At 43.2% G+C, this 13,367-nt stretch overlaps 4 protein-coding genes across 4 annotated transcripts; 1 reads left to right on the top strand and 3 right to left on the bottom strand.

The window, feature by feature from the left end:
• Positions 1-257: 257 nt before the first annotated feature.
• On the bottom strand, positions 258-2,077 carry BYT42DRAFT_579270 (uncharacterized protein). The gene is made up of 5 exons (XM_051569370.1): positions 1,702-2,077; positions 1,163-1,598; positions 946-1,093; positions 631-886; positions 258-555 (listed from the first exon to the last, which is right to left on the bottom strand). The coding sequence occupies exons 1-5, from the start codon at positions 2,033-2,035 to the stop codon at positions 506-508; spliced, it is 1,224 nt and encodes a 407-aa protein (XP_051421248.1). The 5' UTR covers positions 2,036-2,077; the 3' UTR covers positions 258-505.
• A 311-nt stretch (positions 2,078-2,388) lies between these two features.
• On the bottom strand, positions 2,389-3,612 carry BYT42DRAFT_616297 (protein-tyrosine phosphatase-like protein; the record flags this gene model as incomplete). The annotated part of the gene is made up of 4 exons (XM_051572052.1): positions 2,389-2,797; positions 2,872-2,968; positions 3,035-3,377; positions 3,448-3,612. 4 exons carry the CDS (start codon positions 3,610-3,612, stop codon positions 2,389-2,391), a joined length of 1,014 nt encoding a protein of 337 aa, XP_051421247.1.
• Positions 3,613-7,554: 3,942 nt separating this feature from the next.
• On the top strand, positions 7,555-8,396 carry BYT42DRAFT_548103 (uncharacterized protein; the record flags this gene model as incomplete). The annotated part of the gene is made up of 4 exons (XM_051565991.1): positions 7,555-7,661; positions 7,724-7,817; positions 7,868-8,039; positions 8,242-8,396. The coding sequence occupies 4 exons, from the start codon at positions 7,555-7,557 to the stop codon at positions 8,394-8,396; spliced, it is 528 nt and encodes a 175-aa protein (XP_051421246.1).
• Positions 8,397-9,405: 1,009 nt separating this feature from the next.
• Positions 9,406-13,023, bottom strand: BYT42DRAFT_647056 (ras guanine nucleotide exchange factor domain-containing protein). Its single transcript, XM_051572700.1, has 6 exons — positions 12,527-13,023; positions 11,873-12,448; positions 11,163-11,768; positions 10,588-11,085; positions 10,117-10,521; positions 9,406-10,035 (listed from the first exon to the last, which is right to left on the bottom strand). Exons 1-6 carry the CDS (start codon positions 12,863-12,865, stop codon positions 9,541-9,543), a joined length of 2,919 nt encoding a protein of 972 aa, XP_051421245.1. The 5' UTR covers positions 12,866-13,023; the 3' UTR covers positions 9,406-9,540.
• Positions 13,024-13,367: the final 344 nt, after the last annotated feature.

The following is a 13,367-nucleotide window of genomic DNA, read 5'->3' as shown; positions in this document are numbered from 1 at the left end:
TATGAAGTTCCAATGTGTCCGCCTTTATGCGAGGTCACTACTCTACAGGATGAATATCGGGTTTGATGCTACTTTGCATTGATCGCCTTATTTTCTTTTGCTATGCGTTGCACGTTGATACAGCCGTTAGGTTGTCCCGCCCACCACTTGCTTTGTTCCTTTCGGGCAAGAAAGGCTTGTTAGATGTTTACGGCTAAGTTGCTATGATATACTGTATTGCATAAAGCCAGCAACCTTAATTTCAACGTTTTACTCACGGGATATATCAAGATTGCTTACTTAATCAATGAGTATGGCACTACTTTGGAAACAGTAAAAAAAGATAGTTGATTTCAATGCGCTGCTTTCTACTATTATTGCGTGGGGTTTAAAAGACTGTTGGCTCCTTGAAGAGGAGCGGAATTAATATATTGTACGGCAAATTAGGTTGTATGGATTTTGTGTAATGGGTATAATTGTGGATTGTGTGTACGTGTGCGTGTGTGTGTAAAGAAGATGGAATGGGTTATATGCAGTATCGAAAGACTACCGTCAAAGCAAATACGACGGAAATGACTGTCATATGAGGAGGGCGAGGTTAGTTGGGTGACAAAAAAAAAAAAAAAAAAAAAAGATGCACGCAAATCTTACCGAGTAGAAAACCCCATTGGCGAATCCAAAGCCAGACGGCCTCGGTTCGTTGGGTGGATTGGACAATCTTTCTCAAAGTGTCCAGTCTACTGTTGAAATCGACAAGCTGATGGTAACCTTCAATCTTGCGGACCATTCTTCGATGTTGTTGCAAAGATTCCTTCAATAACGGGTTGCGATTCTTGGTTTCTTCCAATTGATGTTGCATGCGCTTCATATTTTCAAAGCGGGTCGATGTGAGCTTTGTATTCAAGTACTAAATCAAAAGAGTTAATGTATTTTGCAATGCAGTGCGACAGCAAAAAATGAATATACCTCGGTATTGGCATCGATCTGAATCAGTTTTTCAATGTATTCCTCAATGGTACGTTTATTGACTTCCAGCCGCTGCATTTCCAGGGTCAGCAAGTATTGGAACCGTTGAACAGAATTCGACATATCATGGATCACGTCCATCGAAGGTCTAAATTCAAACACCCGTTTAATCACAACGAACCGTGTGCAATAACTGGTTTTGTTTTTGACCACTTACATGGATTGTGGCATGGAGCAATCCATGTCTGGAGAGTCGGTATCGGACCATACGGCAGGCTTCAAGTTTGCGGGAAGATCCTTGATGGAATAGTTTCTCCGTCGCGGATAATGATCGAATGCAGCGGTATCCGCGGCAAACGTGCATTTTGGTTGGGGCTCACTGAACGAGGGTCGATGTTTCTTTCTCAATTGCCGTCGTTCTTTACGTTTTCGAAAATAATGGGTCCGATGCTCACGCCAATGGTCGAGGGTAGAATCGCTTGTCTGGGAGTCTCCGAGTTCTTCGGCGGATGAGTTTGGATGGGATCGTGAATGATGTGATTTTCTGAGTCGGAGAAGAAATTTCGCTCGTGGGGAAGTTATAAGATCAGAAACAGGTCGATTACTGAAAGGATGGTTAGCTGGGGGCGGAGACGTAGTGGATGAACTGGTATCTATGCGAATAATAGCATTGTTGTTAGTATGAACGAACAAGCCAAGCGTATGTACTTTTTGAAGCAGTACTATGCGCTGTGTATATCTTATTGGAGAGCTTACTTTCTGAGGGCGGGGAAGGTAACGGGGAAAAGAAGAGATATGGAGGAGTGTCGTAATCCGTGTCGTCGTCTTCGCTGGTGGTGGGCATGAACACTTCATATTCGGAAAGTTGACGTAGCTTTCTTGACTTTTTTAATCGTCGAACACTTGTCACTAGTTTGGACACTCCAGGGACAGTTCGTTTCTTGGCTGGAGGAGGAGGCATGAAGGGAGGATCCAACGCAACACTTGACCATGGTTTGGTCGTCGTTTTATTGGACGGTAAATATAACGAACTGGACGACCGCACAATGGACCGACCAAACCCATCATCTCCAATGACTGGATGCTCCATTTGCAAAACGTGGAAAAGAAAGAAAAATCGATCAAGACGGAGTTTCCCTTTTTCGATTCCAAAAGAAAAAAAAAATCCCCACAATCTTCTTCTTCAAAAAAAAAAAAAAAAAGGTCCGAATCGAAAGTAGTCATTTCAGCCTACATGTTCAGATCGGGACAGATCAATATCTCAATATTCCTGCCGTCTTTTTTTTCCTTTCAGTGAAAACTTTGTTTATATGAAAAATGGCATGACAAGAGTTACAATAAATGAGGGGTTATGATAATCGTGGACTCCATCCACGATATAGTATAGGCTATGAGAAAAACACGATCCAAACCAAAAGATGCAATGACCGATTGCCCACCAACTTAGCGTCGAGTCACCGCTTTAATTTCATCGACATTCTTCCGATGAAGCATAAATGCTGGAGTGATCCATCTTCCGCAAGAACATTGTTCACCACTCCAATTGAAGGATCCTAATTTAGCCGTACATTTGGGACAATCCAGACGACCTTGGATCTGATACCCGTGAATATCCGCCATCCATTCCATCGGTTCCACGAAATACGACGAACAGTTATTGTTGGATGCTGCAATCGAAGCTAACAGAGGATTCAATGCCTGATTGATCGGTGTTCGTGCATTTTCCGACAAAGGATTGCTAGTCGAAGATGCTGTGATATCGATTTCCGTATTGCGTTTAAAGTAAGAAAATGCTTGCTGTCCTTTGCCCGGTTGATGCTCAATCACGTTATCCATATCTGCCAAAACACGTCTAAAAATCCAGCACCACGTCTCAGTATCGCTTGTGGATCCTGAATACAATTCCTGGTGTTCCAATCAACTCACCTGCACTTTCGGCATCGCAACTGCTTCACCGTCTGATTCGTCGCCTTGAGCATCTCTGGATCCGGTGCCAGTGTCATATTTTCAATGTAACCGTGGGCTATTCAACAAGTCAAAAATCAGTCAATTGCAATATCTACGTTAGTCGACGCGTTCTCCATTCTACCTCTTTGTTCTTCGGCAGCACTCGCCATTAAAAATCGTCTGTATTCTGCATGCTTTGCATTGACGTCGTATTTCAAGCGCTCGTACAAATTGAGCTGATCCCGGAAGCCCGAATTTGGCAAAATCGAGGCTCGTTTCTCTGTAATCATTTCAATGGCTTTGGCTGCACTGATCTGTTGACTGCGCATAATATAAGCCGCTAAAATGGTAGGGCTACGTGACATGCCAGCTTCGCAGTGAATAAGAATATTGCCATTGCTCTTGTGGGCTTCATTGATGAATTCAAACGTGTCGTCGAAATGTTGAATAATATTTTCTTCCGGAACATCATAAACGTTGATATGCTGCAGCCATATAAAATATATATAAGTGATGCGAATTAACAAGATACGACAAGTGAAAAACTGCACTTACTTTGTGAGCGACTTTCAGGGGCAGATCGCCGAAATCTCCCAAGGACAAGACATGCGTAATATTCTTTTCGTTTAGAGTCTCTGCAGACAATACAGCATCAGAGTTGCCGATAAAGATGCCAGGGAGGATCTCGTGGATGCTTTCACCCACAGAACTAGTAGCCATTTTATAGGGAAAAGATGCAACTGTTATTTCCTCAATTTTTTACTATCTCTGCCCCACCTCCTGCCATAAACGGAAGGGATAGCCACCCCTTAAAGACTGCTTTTCCTCCAAATCACGAATGGAATGTTTGAGGTGAATTTCGTGTTCCTTTCCCATCCTCCAACTGTTATTGTTCATCATCTATGCAAAACGCAACAACCTTTCCAGCTAAAGTACCTTATCATGGTCCTTCGTAGCCCTGAATCTGTAATGCAGTGTTATCTGGACACCTATAGAGATCAAAGCAAACGTTCGAGAAAAAACCGACGCGGTGAAAAAAAGAATGTGTTGTTAGGTTGTTATACTCTAGGTTTACAGTAAATCAATATTCAAGTGCTAATGCTTGAGTTACATCTATAGGTTGCGATCTTTGATGTGCCCATGTCAACGCATTGAACCTCACTGATGCCACTCGAAAAGAGGAAGACCACAGGCACAAGAAAAAATCAACTGCCTCTCTGATGGTATGCAAGTCGCCGAAACGGATTGTGGAGAGATAGCAACCACAACCATGAACAGGATACGGCTCTTTCGGGCCATCCTCATGCCTGTCGATTAAGCGAAAAAAAATTGAGACATCGTTGCCGAAATGAGTAACGCGGGTGTTCGTCCCAAGGCTATCCTCTCGACGTGACGCCAGAATAACCCGGAGATCATGATCACGGACCGCACTATATACAACGCTCGTGCAATCCTGCGTAGTGAGTTCCTCGACGGTCGTTCACCCATCCAAGCATTGATCGGTCATCTTGGTGAAAGCGATTTTCGATATAAGGTGCGCATGGATGACAACGGCCATGTCACTGACCTATTCTTCGCGCACGAAAAGTCGATCGCATTGAGCCATCGTTATCCGACAGTATTCGGTATGGATTGCACATACAAAACTAATCGATATCAAATGCCGCTTTTGCAGATTGTCGGTATCAGCGGCTCAAACCACACTTTTATCTCCTGCTTTGCATTCCTTCGCGCGGAAAAAGTGCGAAGATTACGAGTGGGCCTTGAAACAAATGAAGGAAGTAGTGATCGAAAGCAGACTTGCCCATCTGTCATCGTCACTGATCGTGGATTGGCATTAAATTGACATTGTGTTTCCATCCACCAAAGGACTTTTGTGCACCTGGCACATCGAAAAGAACGTGCTAGCAGTGTCATTGTCAGTTGATCTATCTTTAAATTAGACATTTCTCATTTCCAATAAAACACGGGTTCTTTTTCAGTAATTATCTTCCTCCAGTATGACTTAACATTACAGCAAAACTGCGGAAGTTCATTCGTATGGAGGAAGAATGGGAAATGTCTCTCTACGCATGGAAACGGCGCCATTCATAGTGGCACTGAGGATGCAATTGCGCGTAACTGGAGCCAGTTGACCAACCATGGCTTCCCCGCACAAACCGTGCATTAACTGGAGAACACATGGTTTCCCTACGCCGGAAAACTTGTCCAAGCATGGACAAGTCCTCCAAGAGGCAAGACGGGCTTGGCATGTTTGAGATTTTTGGAACAAACTCATATTTACAGATACTAAGGTGCGGGATGTCCATATAAATGGCATTTGGCAGAATTTATGGAGCGCTCGCAGACGGCTGCAACGCAAACCCATGATATCAATTGGCTATTACAGCAGCTGACACTCGGCAGAAATGGTGCCGCATCCAAAAGTTATAGCACCAATGCATTGGTCAGGGGTCGTATACAAATTTGTAGTGCAGCAACCCATTACACAACGGTCTCGAAAATTGTGATTTCTGTTAATGCCAAAGGCAGAATTCTGGATTCATATATCTTTTATTACTCTTTTTTGTTCCCGTAGTCTTCCCATCTTTGGTTATTCATAATCGTAGACGACGCAAAAGGAGAAGAGCGAGTAAATGAGAATAAATTGGGAGCTCGTAGCTAGTTTCAGCACCGTTTTGATTTTTTGAAAGTGTTGTTTAAGCTGTGTCAGAAGGATTCTCCTCACACTCCATTTACTTCATTGCTTGTTCTCTGCAAATACAAGTACCGTACGTTATCAGAAATGCTGGAGGACAGTTCGACTTGAAGAGATCAGTCCCTTTTCGAGTTGGTACAACTCACCACTGACATTGTAGAATTCGCGGCCACGTCGGACATAACAGATGAATGTGCGTAGTTTTTAGTAAGTATATTTCAGCATGTTATCCTGTACTAGTCAGGTAGCATCGTAACTTGATGCCTCTATCTAGGTAAGTTCATAGAAAAGGTCGAAATAAAAACAAGTTCGCATGATTATGCTGCGTTAAGCCCCTAGGTTTGTGGTTGCCATTTCTGCTGATGGCAGAAGAGGGGTAGAAATCTTAGAAAAAGCAAAACCATTTATGCCATATCACCCATCAAGAAGGAGACTCTGTTTTCTTCGTTTTTGGAAAAACCTGTTTTTCTCCCACACTTTGTGGCACACTCTGTGGCCGCGGCTCACTGTAAGAGACAGATCTCAGACAAACAGAAAAGAGACATGTAGGGAAATTGAATTTTTGCCATGGTCTTTGTCAGTTGCACACATCTTTTTCCTTACGGGGTCAGTACGGCTGTATGGAATAAAATCGTTTCATATTCCAGTCAGAACAATGAAAACATGGGAGAAAAAATAACTGCAGTGCAATGCATTGAATTCAGTAAGCGATACCGTCTCGTTTCGTTTGGTTTATTTCTCAAAATTTTCTATATTACAACTACGAAATATGCGCTGAGCTCACTCTTCTCTTCCTGATTGAAGAAACAAGGCGGGTACGCCGGAAATATATTGGTTCACTGATGACAAGTCTGTCGGATCTTGTTTTGGGGAATTCCGAAGACGTCTTACTTGTGGCAAACTGTAAATTAAACCTTTAAAAAGTACAAGTATCCTCCCTACCTTCATGTATAAAGGGCATCGTCCGATATTTTTTATTAAAAAGAAAAGTAACCCTCCAGTCCATTATTCAAGTTCTCCTATCGTCAAGAATAAACAATCCATAACCCATAAAACCACAAGAAACAAAGGACGACTGTCATTATTCACAAGGAAGTGTCAACTGAGCATTTTCTTAAGGCAATGAATTCGAGCATCTACAGGTAAATAGGGTTATCTAAAAATCATCTCCGTGTCTTGTTACTAATTTAATGGTAGTTTGATAGCACCGTATCCGTCATCACGGAGGAAGTCCCAGATGATGATGAGAAACCCTTGTCTGTCAAAAAAGTCAGGGTATCTACCAATTTTTAAGCAAAGAGCCTGTGGGTCTGACCATAGAGCAGCTCCAGGCTTCGAGAATAATTAACATCGACCCCGGTACGTAACAGCGCAATTGATTCAGTAAATAGCGCAGATTGCTCATTACTTTACTCTCATCATATTTATGTATTCGGGCGATTGTCACGTCTGTAGCTTCGGGCGCCAATTTGCGCCCTAGAATTGAGAGACAGCTCCATACGTTTGCAATTACCAACAATAATCAGCAGTAAATTGTAATTGTCAAAGGAAATGTAGAATTGTTACTGACAAAAGAACAGGGTCCGATCGATGTTTCGTTGGGCCTTGCAACAAGAGTTCCAATGCCGTGGAAAAACGGGCATCGAAGCGATCTACGGCCAACTCGGCAGATGCCCGCCGGCCGCCTGTAGTATCCTTGAGCTGCAAGAATACATAAGAACTCTCAGCCAGCACCACAGGACGTAAGAAAAGGATTGAACATTAAAACGTTTCGGGGAAATGGCTCATATTTTTCTCATGTGTGATATATGAATTCAACAAACATCACAGACATCGGGAAAGGCTTTTTATGCTCTTCTCTGCACCCCAAATGAAGAGCGACTCCACCAGTCACGTGTCGTTGGCATCGATCCCGGTACTTTCTTCTTCTATATGGTTGATCGAGATAGCTGAGCTTAGTATGGATGTTAGGCATTCGATCCGTCGTCACTGCCGTGGACACCGATGCCAACTTGCACGACCGGAACATGCGTCGAGAACACAAGTACTCCATTACCAACGGGTATTACCAGTAAGTATTTTTGAATGTCCATATGTTGCGTATAAAACTAAGGTCGTATTGTTATACGATAGGGCCTCGTCCATTCCCGTTGGTCCGAGCATGTCGAACTGGAGAACCGTTCCACTGATCACATACAACCGGTCTACAATGGGCTTAGCGGCGATTGTCAGTCTACGAGAAAATTATGGGAAGCAGAACATATATCTCATATAAAGTCTTTTCAGCCTCTGCAAAGCGCTACACAAGAGTGCATCGCGTCAAAGCAAACAGGATTGCTGACCAAGAAGGTCCGTCTCCGTGGCGAAAATGATTCTCGACGTCGATGCCTCAACGATGATGGCATCATTCTGCATTTTACTAGCGAATGCCCAGAGCCCCAGTCAGTCAGTAAGTACGATTTAATCACGCCCACTTTTCGAACATGCGGTTCTTAAACTTTTTTTTTCTCCCAGGACGAAGCGACTATCGAATGGTTATTTACCCTCCAGACGCTGCGAGCAATGTGAAATGATGCAAAACCGCCCGATGGTAAATCTTATATGTGTTCTGATCTGTTGTATATCATCTTTTAACTCGGATTTTTTTTTAGATTTGGAATCCAGATATCAATGCTATGCGCTCGATTCTGACCAGTTGGATTCCCGCCCTGAAGCACTGCGCCGACCTGGCACCACCACTGAGCAACCCTGTCTAACGGCCACGTCTCTCAACCCTACTTCTATTCCCAAATATGAATACACTTGATAAGTACACGGTGGAAACAGTCAGGCTTTCGGGTAGACCGGCAACAAATCGGTTTTGTATATTTAATCTTTCTGTATTCTTGTTGTTCCAACCCGAGATAAAGAAAAAATAACATCGTGAATTTTTTTCAACTTTTATCGTCGCCAAAATTTTGCGCTGGGAATCCGAAGGAGATGATGCCCTTTATTGTTTTGATCTATTTGGATATTTAGACTATGGATCTTCCGTGTCTGATGGACGACCTTTGGATTATATGACATTGAAAAAACTTTGAGTTAGTATACGTTCATTACATCATAGCAAAGGAAAAGAAATTGGACTTGCCTTTGAACCAAATTCAGTACTGTAGTGTATCAAAAAAAAAAAAAGATGAATACGGTCCACACGTAAGCTTCTTCTTCAATGCGGAAAGTAAAATTGCTTGCAAGGACAATTAAGTGATGGGTCGCTAATTTCAGCTTGCGCAGGCAAAAATATTGACGTGGCCGGAAGTGACGACAATCTTGAGCTGGATGCTAGATAACGAGAGTTTCCGAGTAATAAAAAAAAAAAAAAAAGGGGGTACGTCGTCGTTATATTGCAAGCAACCACTCAGACGTATGGCAAAAGCTCATTGTCATATTATACGTAGCACAACGTATGAAATTCGAACTACTGTGATAATCCTGTTACTGAATTCCATGATTGCTGTACTAACTTGGTCATTTCAGATTATGTCTCGGAAATTTTACCTTGTGTGCTTCGGTGACGCGACTACAGAAGCCATCGAAGACTATATCTTGGGTATCATAGCTGTTAAATCGAAAAGCCTAGAATAAAAGCAATATAACCATTTGTTGGCACTCATCATCTTGATATAAAAAAAGCATGATCCTACCCTGATTGACGGTCACTGTGATAAGTAGCGCACAAAGCTTTGGACTATCATCGATAAATTATCAGTAGCAAGATATCACTGTGAATGACAGGTTCGACGACGGCTCAAAATAAAAGTTGAAAAGATTTTTCATTCGACCATTCAGTAGGTGATAAGTAATGCAAGTATTTGTTTTTTCAAGGTTACAGAATATAAATAGTATATAGAAATAGTAATAGGGATGAATAAATGATGAATGCAGGAGAAAAAAAAAAGATGATAATGGTGTTAACAGTGCGAATCATCTGCTTTTGGTTCGATCTCAAGACTTTTACTGTACAGCATTTGTTCGTCTGTTTGAGTGACAGAAACCGCTTCCAGACATTGGTTGATAAATCGTTGGTCTTCTTCAACGGATTGAAGACTGTATGGGACCTGGAAAGCTATGATCGAATCGTATAGAATACGCGTCATCTTCATGTACTTGTCAAAGTTGATAAGGTCGCCACGTAAATCCGGATTGCCGTCATCGATGAAAACCATGTCGCTCAAGAAAATCCCCAGGAACGGAAGACAAGGCGTGGTGGCTCGTCGTAAGCAGGATCGGTAAACTGCATAATTGCGCTCTGAAGACGTCACACTGTCGATGGCTTTATAGATGGCCGTATATTTAGTCGACCGCCAGATGAAGTCCCACGTCCGTTTCAATCGAGACAATGCGGCGGAATTCAGCGCGCAGCGGATACACATCAGTGTGTTGTAATTTTGCAGCTGCAGACAGTTCTGAATAAGGCGGAGAAAAAAAAATTATAGGCATAAGTGATTTTATGCATCAAACACATGTTTCACCAAAATTTATCTTACCTCCGCAACGGTGATCCAGTATTTCAGATTGTGCACGCGTTTTTTACAATCATACTCGTCAAGGATCGTGTTACAAATCCATCGCACAAGGTAAGTGCTGCGCTGAATCAAAGCTTTGACGTGTTTTTCGCTGCTTAATTTACTTTTGGGCATACTCATAAGCTTGTGTGGCTCGATTTGGCAGAAAAGCGCATTCTCAGCAATGGTGAGCTGTTTGGCCATCTCAAGCGGTTCGATGGAATAGCTAAAGATATCGAGGATAATGGATTTTTTGCGTAACGCGGTGCGCATTGGTTTCACACGTGGTGAAGTGGAATCGGCTTCAGACGAAGTGAGGGTGTCCCGTGTTGCGGACGATTCTTCATCATCGGTGACATTACTGGCTGCCGCTTCTCCTTCAGAAAACTATCCAAGAAAAAAAATTATCAGTAGACTATTCCTTGGGTAAGAATGGTCATCTTTTCTTCTTACTTTTTCGTTGGCAATAGTTAAAAGACGTTCGGCAAGCACAGGCATGACCGGGGTGATGTCATTGTTTATCAAGGTCAGCAAGGCGTCCTTCATCACTTGATCTTTTTCATAGTTGAAGTAATGGGCGAGCCATGTAATCAAAGCATTGACCACTTGTCGACGAATAGGGATGAGAATATTGGTTTCCCATGTTATTCTTTCCGCTTCGTCCAAAGGGAAGCAAGGCTGCAAATGGAACCGGTGGCGAAGCAAGGAAACCAGGGTACAAGGATCAGTAAAATTGCGAAAATGATAGAAAAACGCTTCCGTGAATAGCTGATCACATGTCTTGGTGTTGTCGCGAACACTCGTGTCGCATGATGTGGCGATTTTTTCATGTGAGGTTAACACTTGCACAAGCACTTCGGGAGTGGCCCCCAGGATATGCCCCTGATCGTTTAGGATCATGCCCTTTTTGTCATTGGACCATGTTTCAAAATGAGGCAATGTGTCTGAACTCTATAGAAATGAATCAGTATATCAGTCTTCATGGACCGTGCCTTCGGACGGAAATGGAATGGCAGTCGCACGCTTACCTCAGCGCCGTTCAAAAGAGGTTTATCGCTTGGACGACGGAGTTCCACTGAGGAGGCGACTTTCAAAGGCAGAGGCTGGGATTTTGAGGATCGACGTGAAGCCGGCACCGAGCTCGTCACTGCATAATAGTCGTCATGGGACACGGCACCGCCTTTTTCCATAGCCATGCTTGGACTCGAGTGGAGAGAGGGCATTTTGAACTCTTTTTCGGGACCCGAGCCTCTAAGGGGATGAACAGGCACGTCGTCATCGGCTTGATCGCCCACTGAAAGAGTGCGGCAATGAAGATGATCGAGGTAGCGACTGCCACTGTCGGAGGACGCTTGACTTAGTCGATGTTGCGACCAGGAAGTATCGGAGGGAAGACTCAGTCGGTCGGTTTCATTTATGCTACTATTGGAAGAATCGTAAACGGATGACGAACGGGCCGTCGACAATGGCGGTATAGGATCGCCAATGGCGTCTGGTACATGGTCTTGGCCATTCGCTTGAGCATTGGTATCGTCGTCACTGGGAGCCGAGGGTTTCAAAGTATAGGCCAAGTCATTAAAGGCTTTTAAAATCACCTCTCTTTTCCGTATCAAAACGGTAATATGTTCTGTTTTCTACTCGGAAGAAAAAGAAAAAAAAATACAACAACTGAGACATTTTTTCGTTCATGCTGGATGAAGAAAAGAAAAATTTTTCCGAAAAGGACGAGATGACTTACCATATCTGTTGTGGGGGTGAGCAATTCCGCCAGTTCGGCCTTGTACCCGAGTAGCAAGGCGGACATGCAGTCGATGTTCATGGAAGAGGAGAAAACGGAAAAAGAAGGGTCGTCTCCTTCGCTTGCAGACGTAAACGGATGGTGAATGCTCGGGACATCGGATGCGTGAGAAGATTGTGTCATCGTGGCACAATGCATTTCCTCATACAAAACAAGCTGGGTCCATAATCGGTTGATCAAGTGCTGGCAATCTTCATCGTCGGTTGCCGTCACTAGTTCATGAAGTGTCGTATAGATAGTATGTCGATGCCGTGGCAAAGTACAGGTGGAGCAAGCGGTCGTCAAGGAAAGCAGTGATCTGATCTGAATGGCGAGCTGAAACAGCTGTGAGGGATGTTTGGTGGGCTCAGATTGCATGAGTAACGTCATCAAACGTGCAATTTCCTCAATGCGGTGCAAAGCATGCTGTGACATGGATTTTGACAGTGCTGAAATGGTGTGATCCTCCTTATCGAGGTCGTCTGTACTGCACAGGGACCGATCCCGATCCGAACGTTGCGTTTCTGACTGTTGTAACTGGATTATTTCGATGTTTTTTTTTTAAGGTTAAATCGACTTCGGAATGAACATATTAGGCAACATGTCAAATCCTACCTCGTTTTGACCATGTAACAAGTTCAAATCAGTGGTGGAACTAGATGTTTCAAGCGTGGCGCCAACATAGGTACTTGGAAACCAACCCCGTTGAGAACCACAACGGCCATCCCACCAACCGGATTCGTGACGACCCAATACTTCAATGGTATCGCCTTGGTGGAAATATAGACATCGGTTGTCTTTGATGCTGGATGACGGTGGCACAAAACTGTAGAGTGCTTTCACAAAGTGACCTTTTTCAGTTGCCAATGGCTCGCATGGTATCGTTGTGGAGAAGTGTGTGGAGATATTAAACTGTGGCTGAGGTATGGATGGTCGAAGCATGACGTTGTGCATATTGCTGGTATGGTAATTGAATGATTATTTGTTAGAATGCATATATACAGGAATTGCGTATACGAGGAGATAGTTTGCAATAGAAAAGTATGTTGGAAAAAAATTGGACAGGGTAAACAATAAAAGAATTCAATTAAGGCTGGAACCGCCGACCGAAGAAAAAAGAAAAAAAAAAGATATGACGATTGTTTTTTAAACCGGCAACAGTAGGCCACGCAAGCAACCGTAATCTTGCATTTTGCCAATTTTCTTCTATTTTTCGAATGGAACATTTCTTAAGCAAAAAGTTTAACAACTTGACACATGATAATCTCATCTACTGTAACAAAAGCTATCCTCCTCGTTTAAAAACAAATGCAACAAGAAAGAAACCACAGGCACATGGAGGCCAAAAATGACTACAAAACCTTGGATCATCATCCCTTTTTGAAAGAACCCATTGTCTTATTGAGAATTCCATTTGCCATTGTTTCAGATGCCATATTGAGTTGGCACTCAACGC

Source organism: Radiomyces spectabilis (assembly GCF_025331425.1).
Source record: "Radiomyces spectabilis strain NRRL 2753 chromosome Unknown BYT42scaffold_10, whole genome shotgun sequence".
Lineage (NCBI taxonomy): Eukaryota > Fungi > Mucoromycota > Mucoromycetes > Mucorales > Radiomycetaceae > Radiomyces > Radiomyces spectabilis.
The sequence above is the reverse complement of the archived record's forward strand: the minus strand, read 5'-3'. Positions and strand labels throughout refer to the sequence as shown.

Coding starts and splice junctions, on each gene's coding strand:
- BYT42DRAFT_647056 (XM_051572700.1), bottom strand. CDS start 12,865: ATGCACAACGTCATGCTTCGACCATCCATACCTCAGCCACAGTTTAAT. Junction 12,449..12,526: donor TGTTACATGGTCAAAACGAG/GTAGGATTTGAC, acceptor GAAATAATCCAG/TTACAACAGTCAGAAACGCA. Junction 10,522..10,587: donor TAACTATTGCCAACGAAAAA/GTAAGAAGAAAA, acceptor TTTCTTGGATAG/TTTTCTGAAGGAGAAGCGGC.
- BYT42DRAFT_579270 (XM_051569370.1), bottom strand. CDS start 2,035: ATGGAGCATCCAGTCATTGGAGATGATGGGTTTGGTCGGTCCATTGTG. Junction 1,599..1,701: donor ACCTTCCCCGCCCTCAGAAA/GTAAGCTCTCCA, acceptor TTATTCGCATAG/ATACCAGTTCATCCACTACG. Junction 556..630: donor CCAATGGGGTTTTCTACTCG/GTAAGATTTGCG, acceptor CTCATATGACAG/TCATTTCCGTCGTATTTGCT.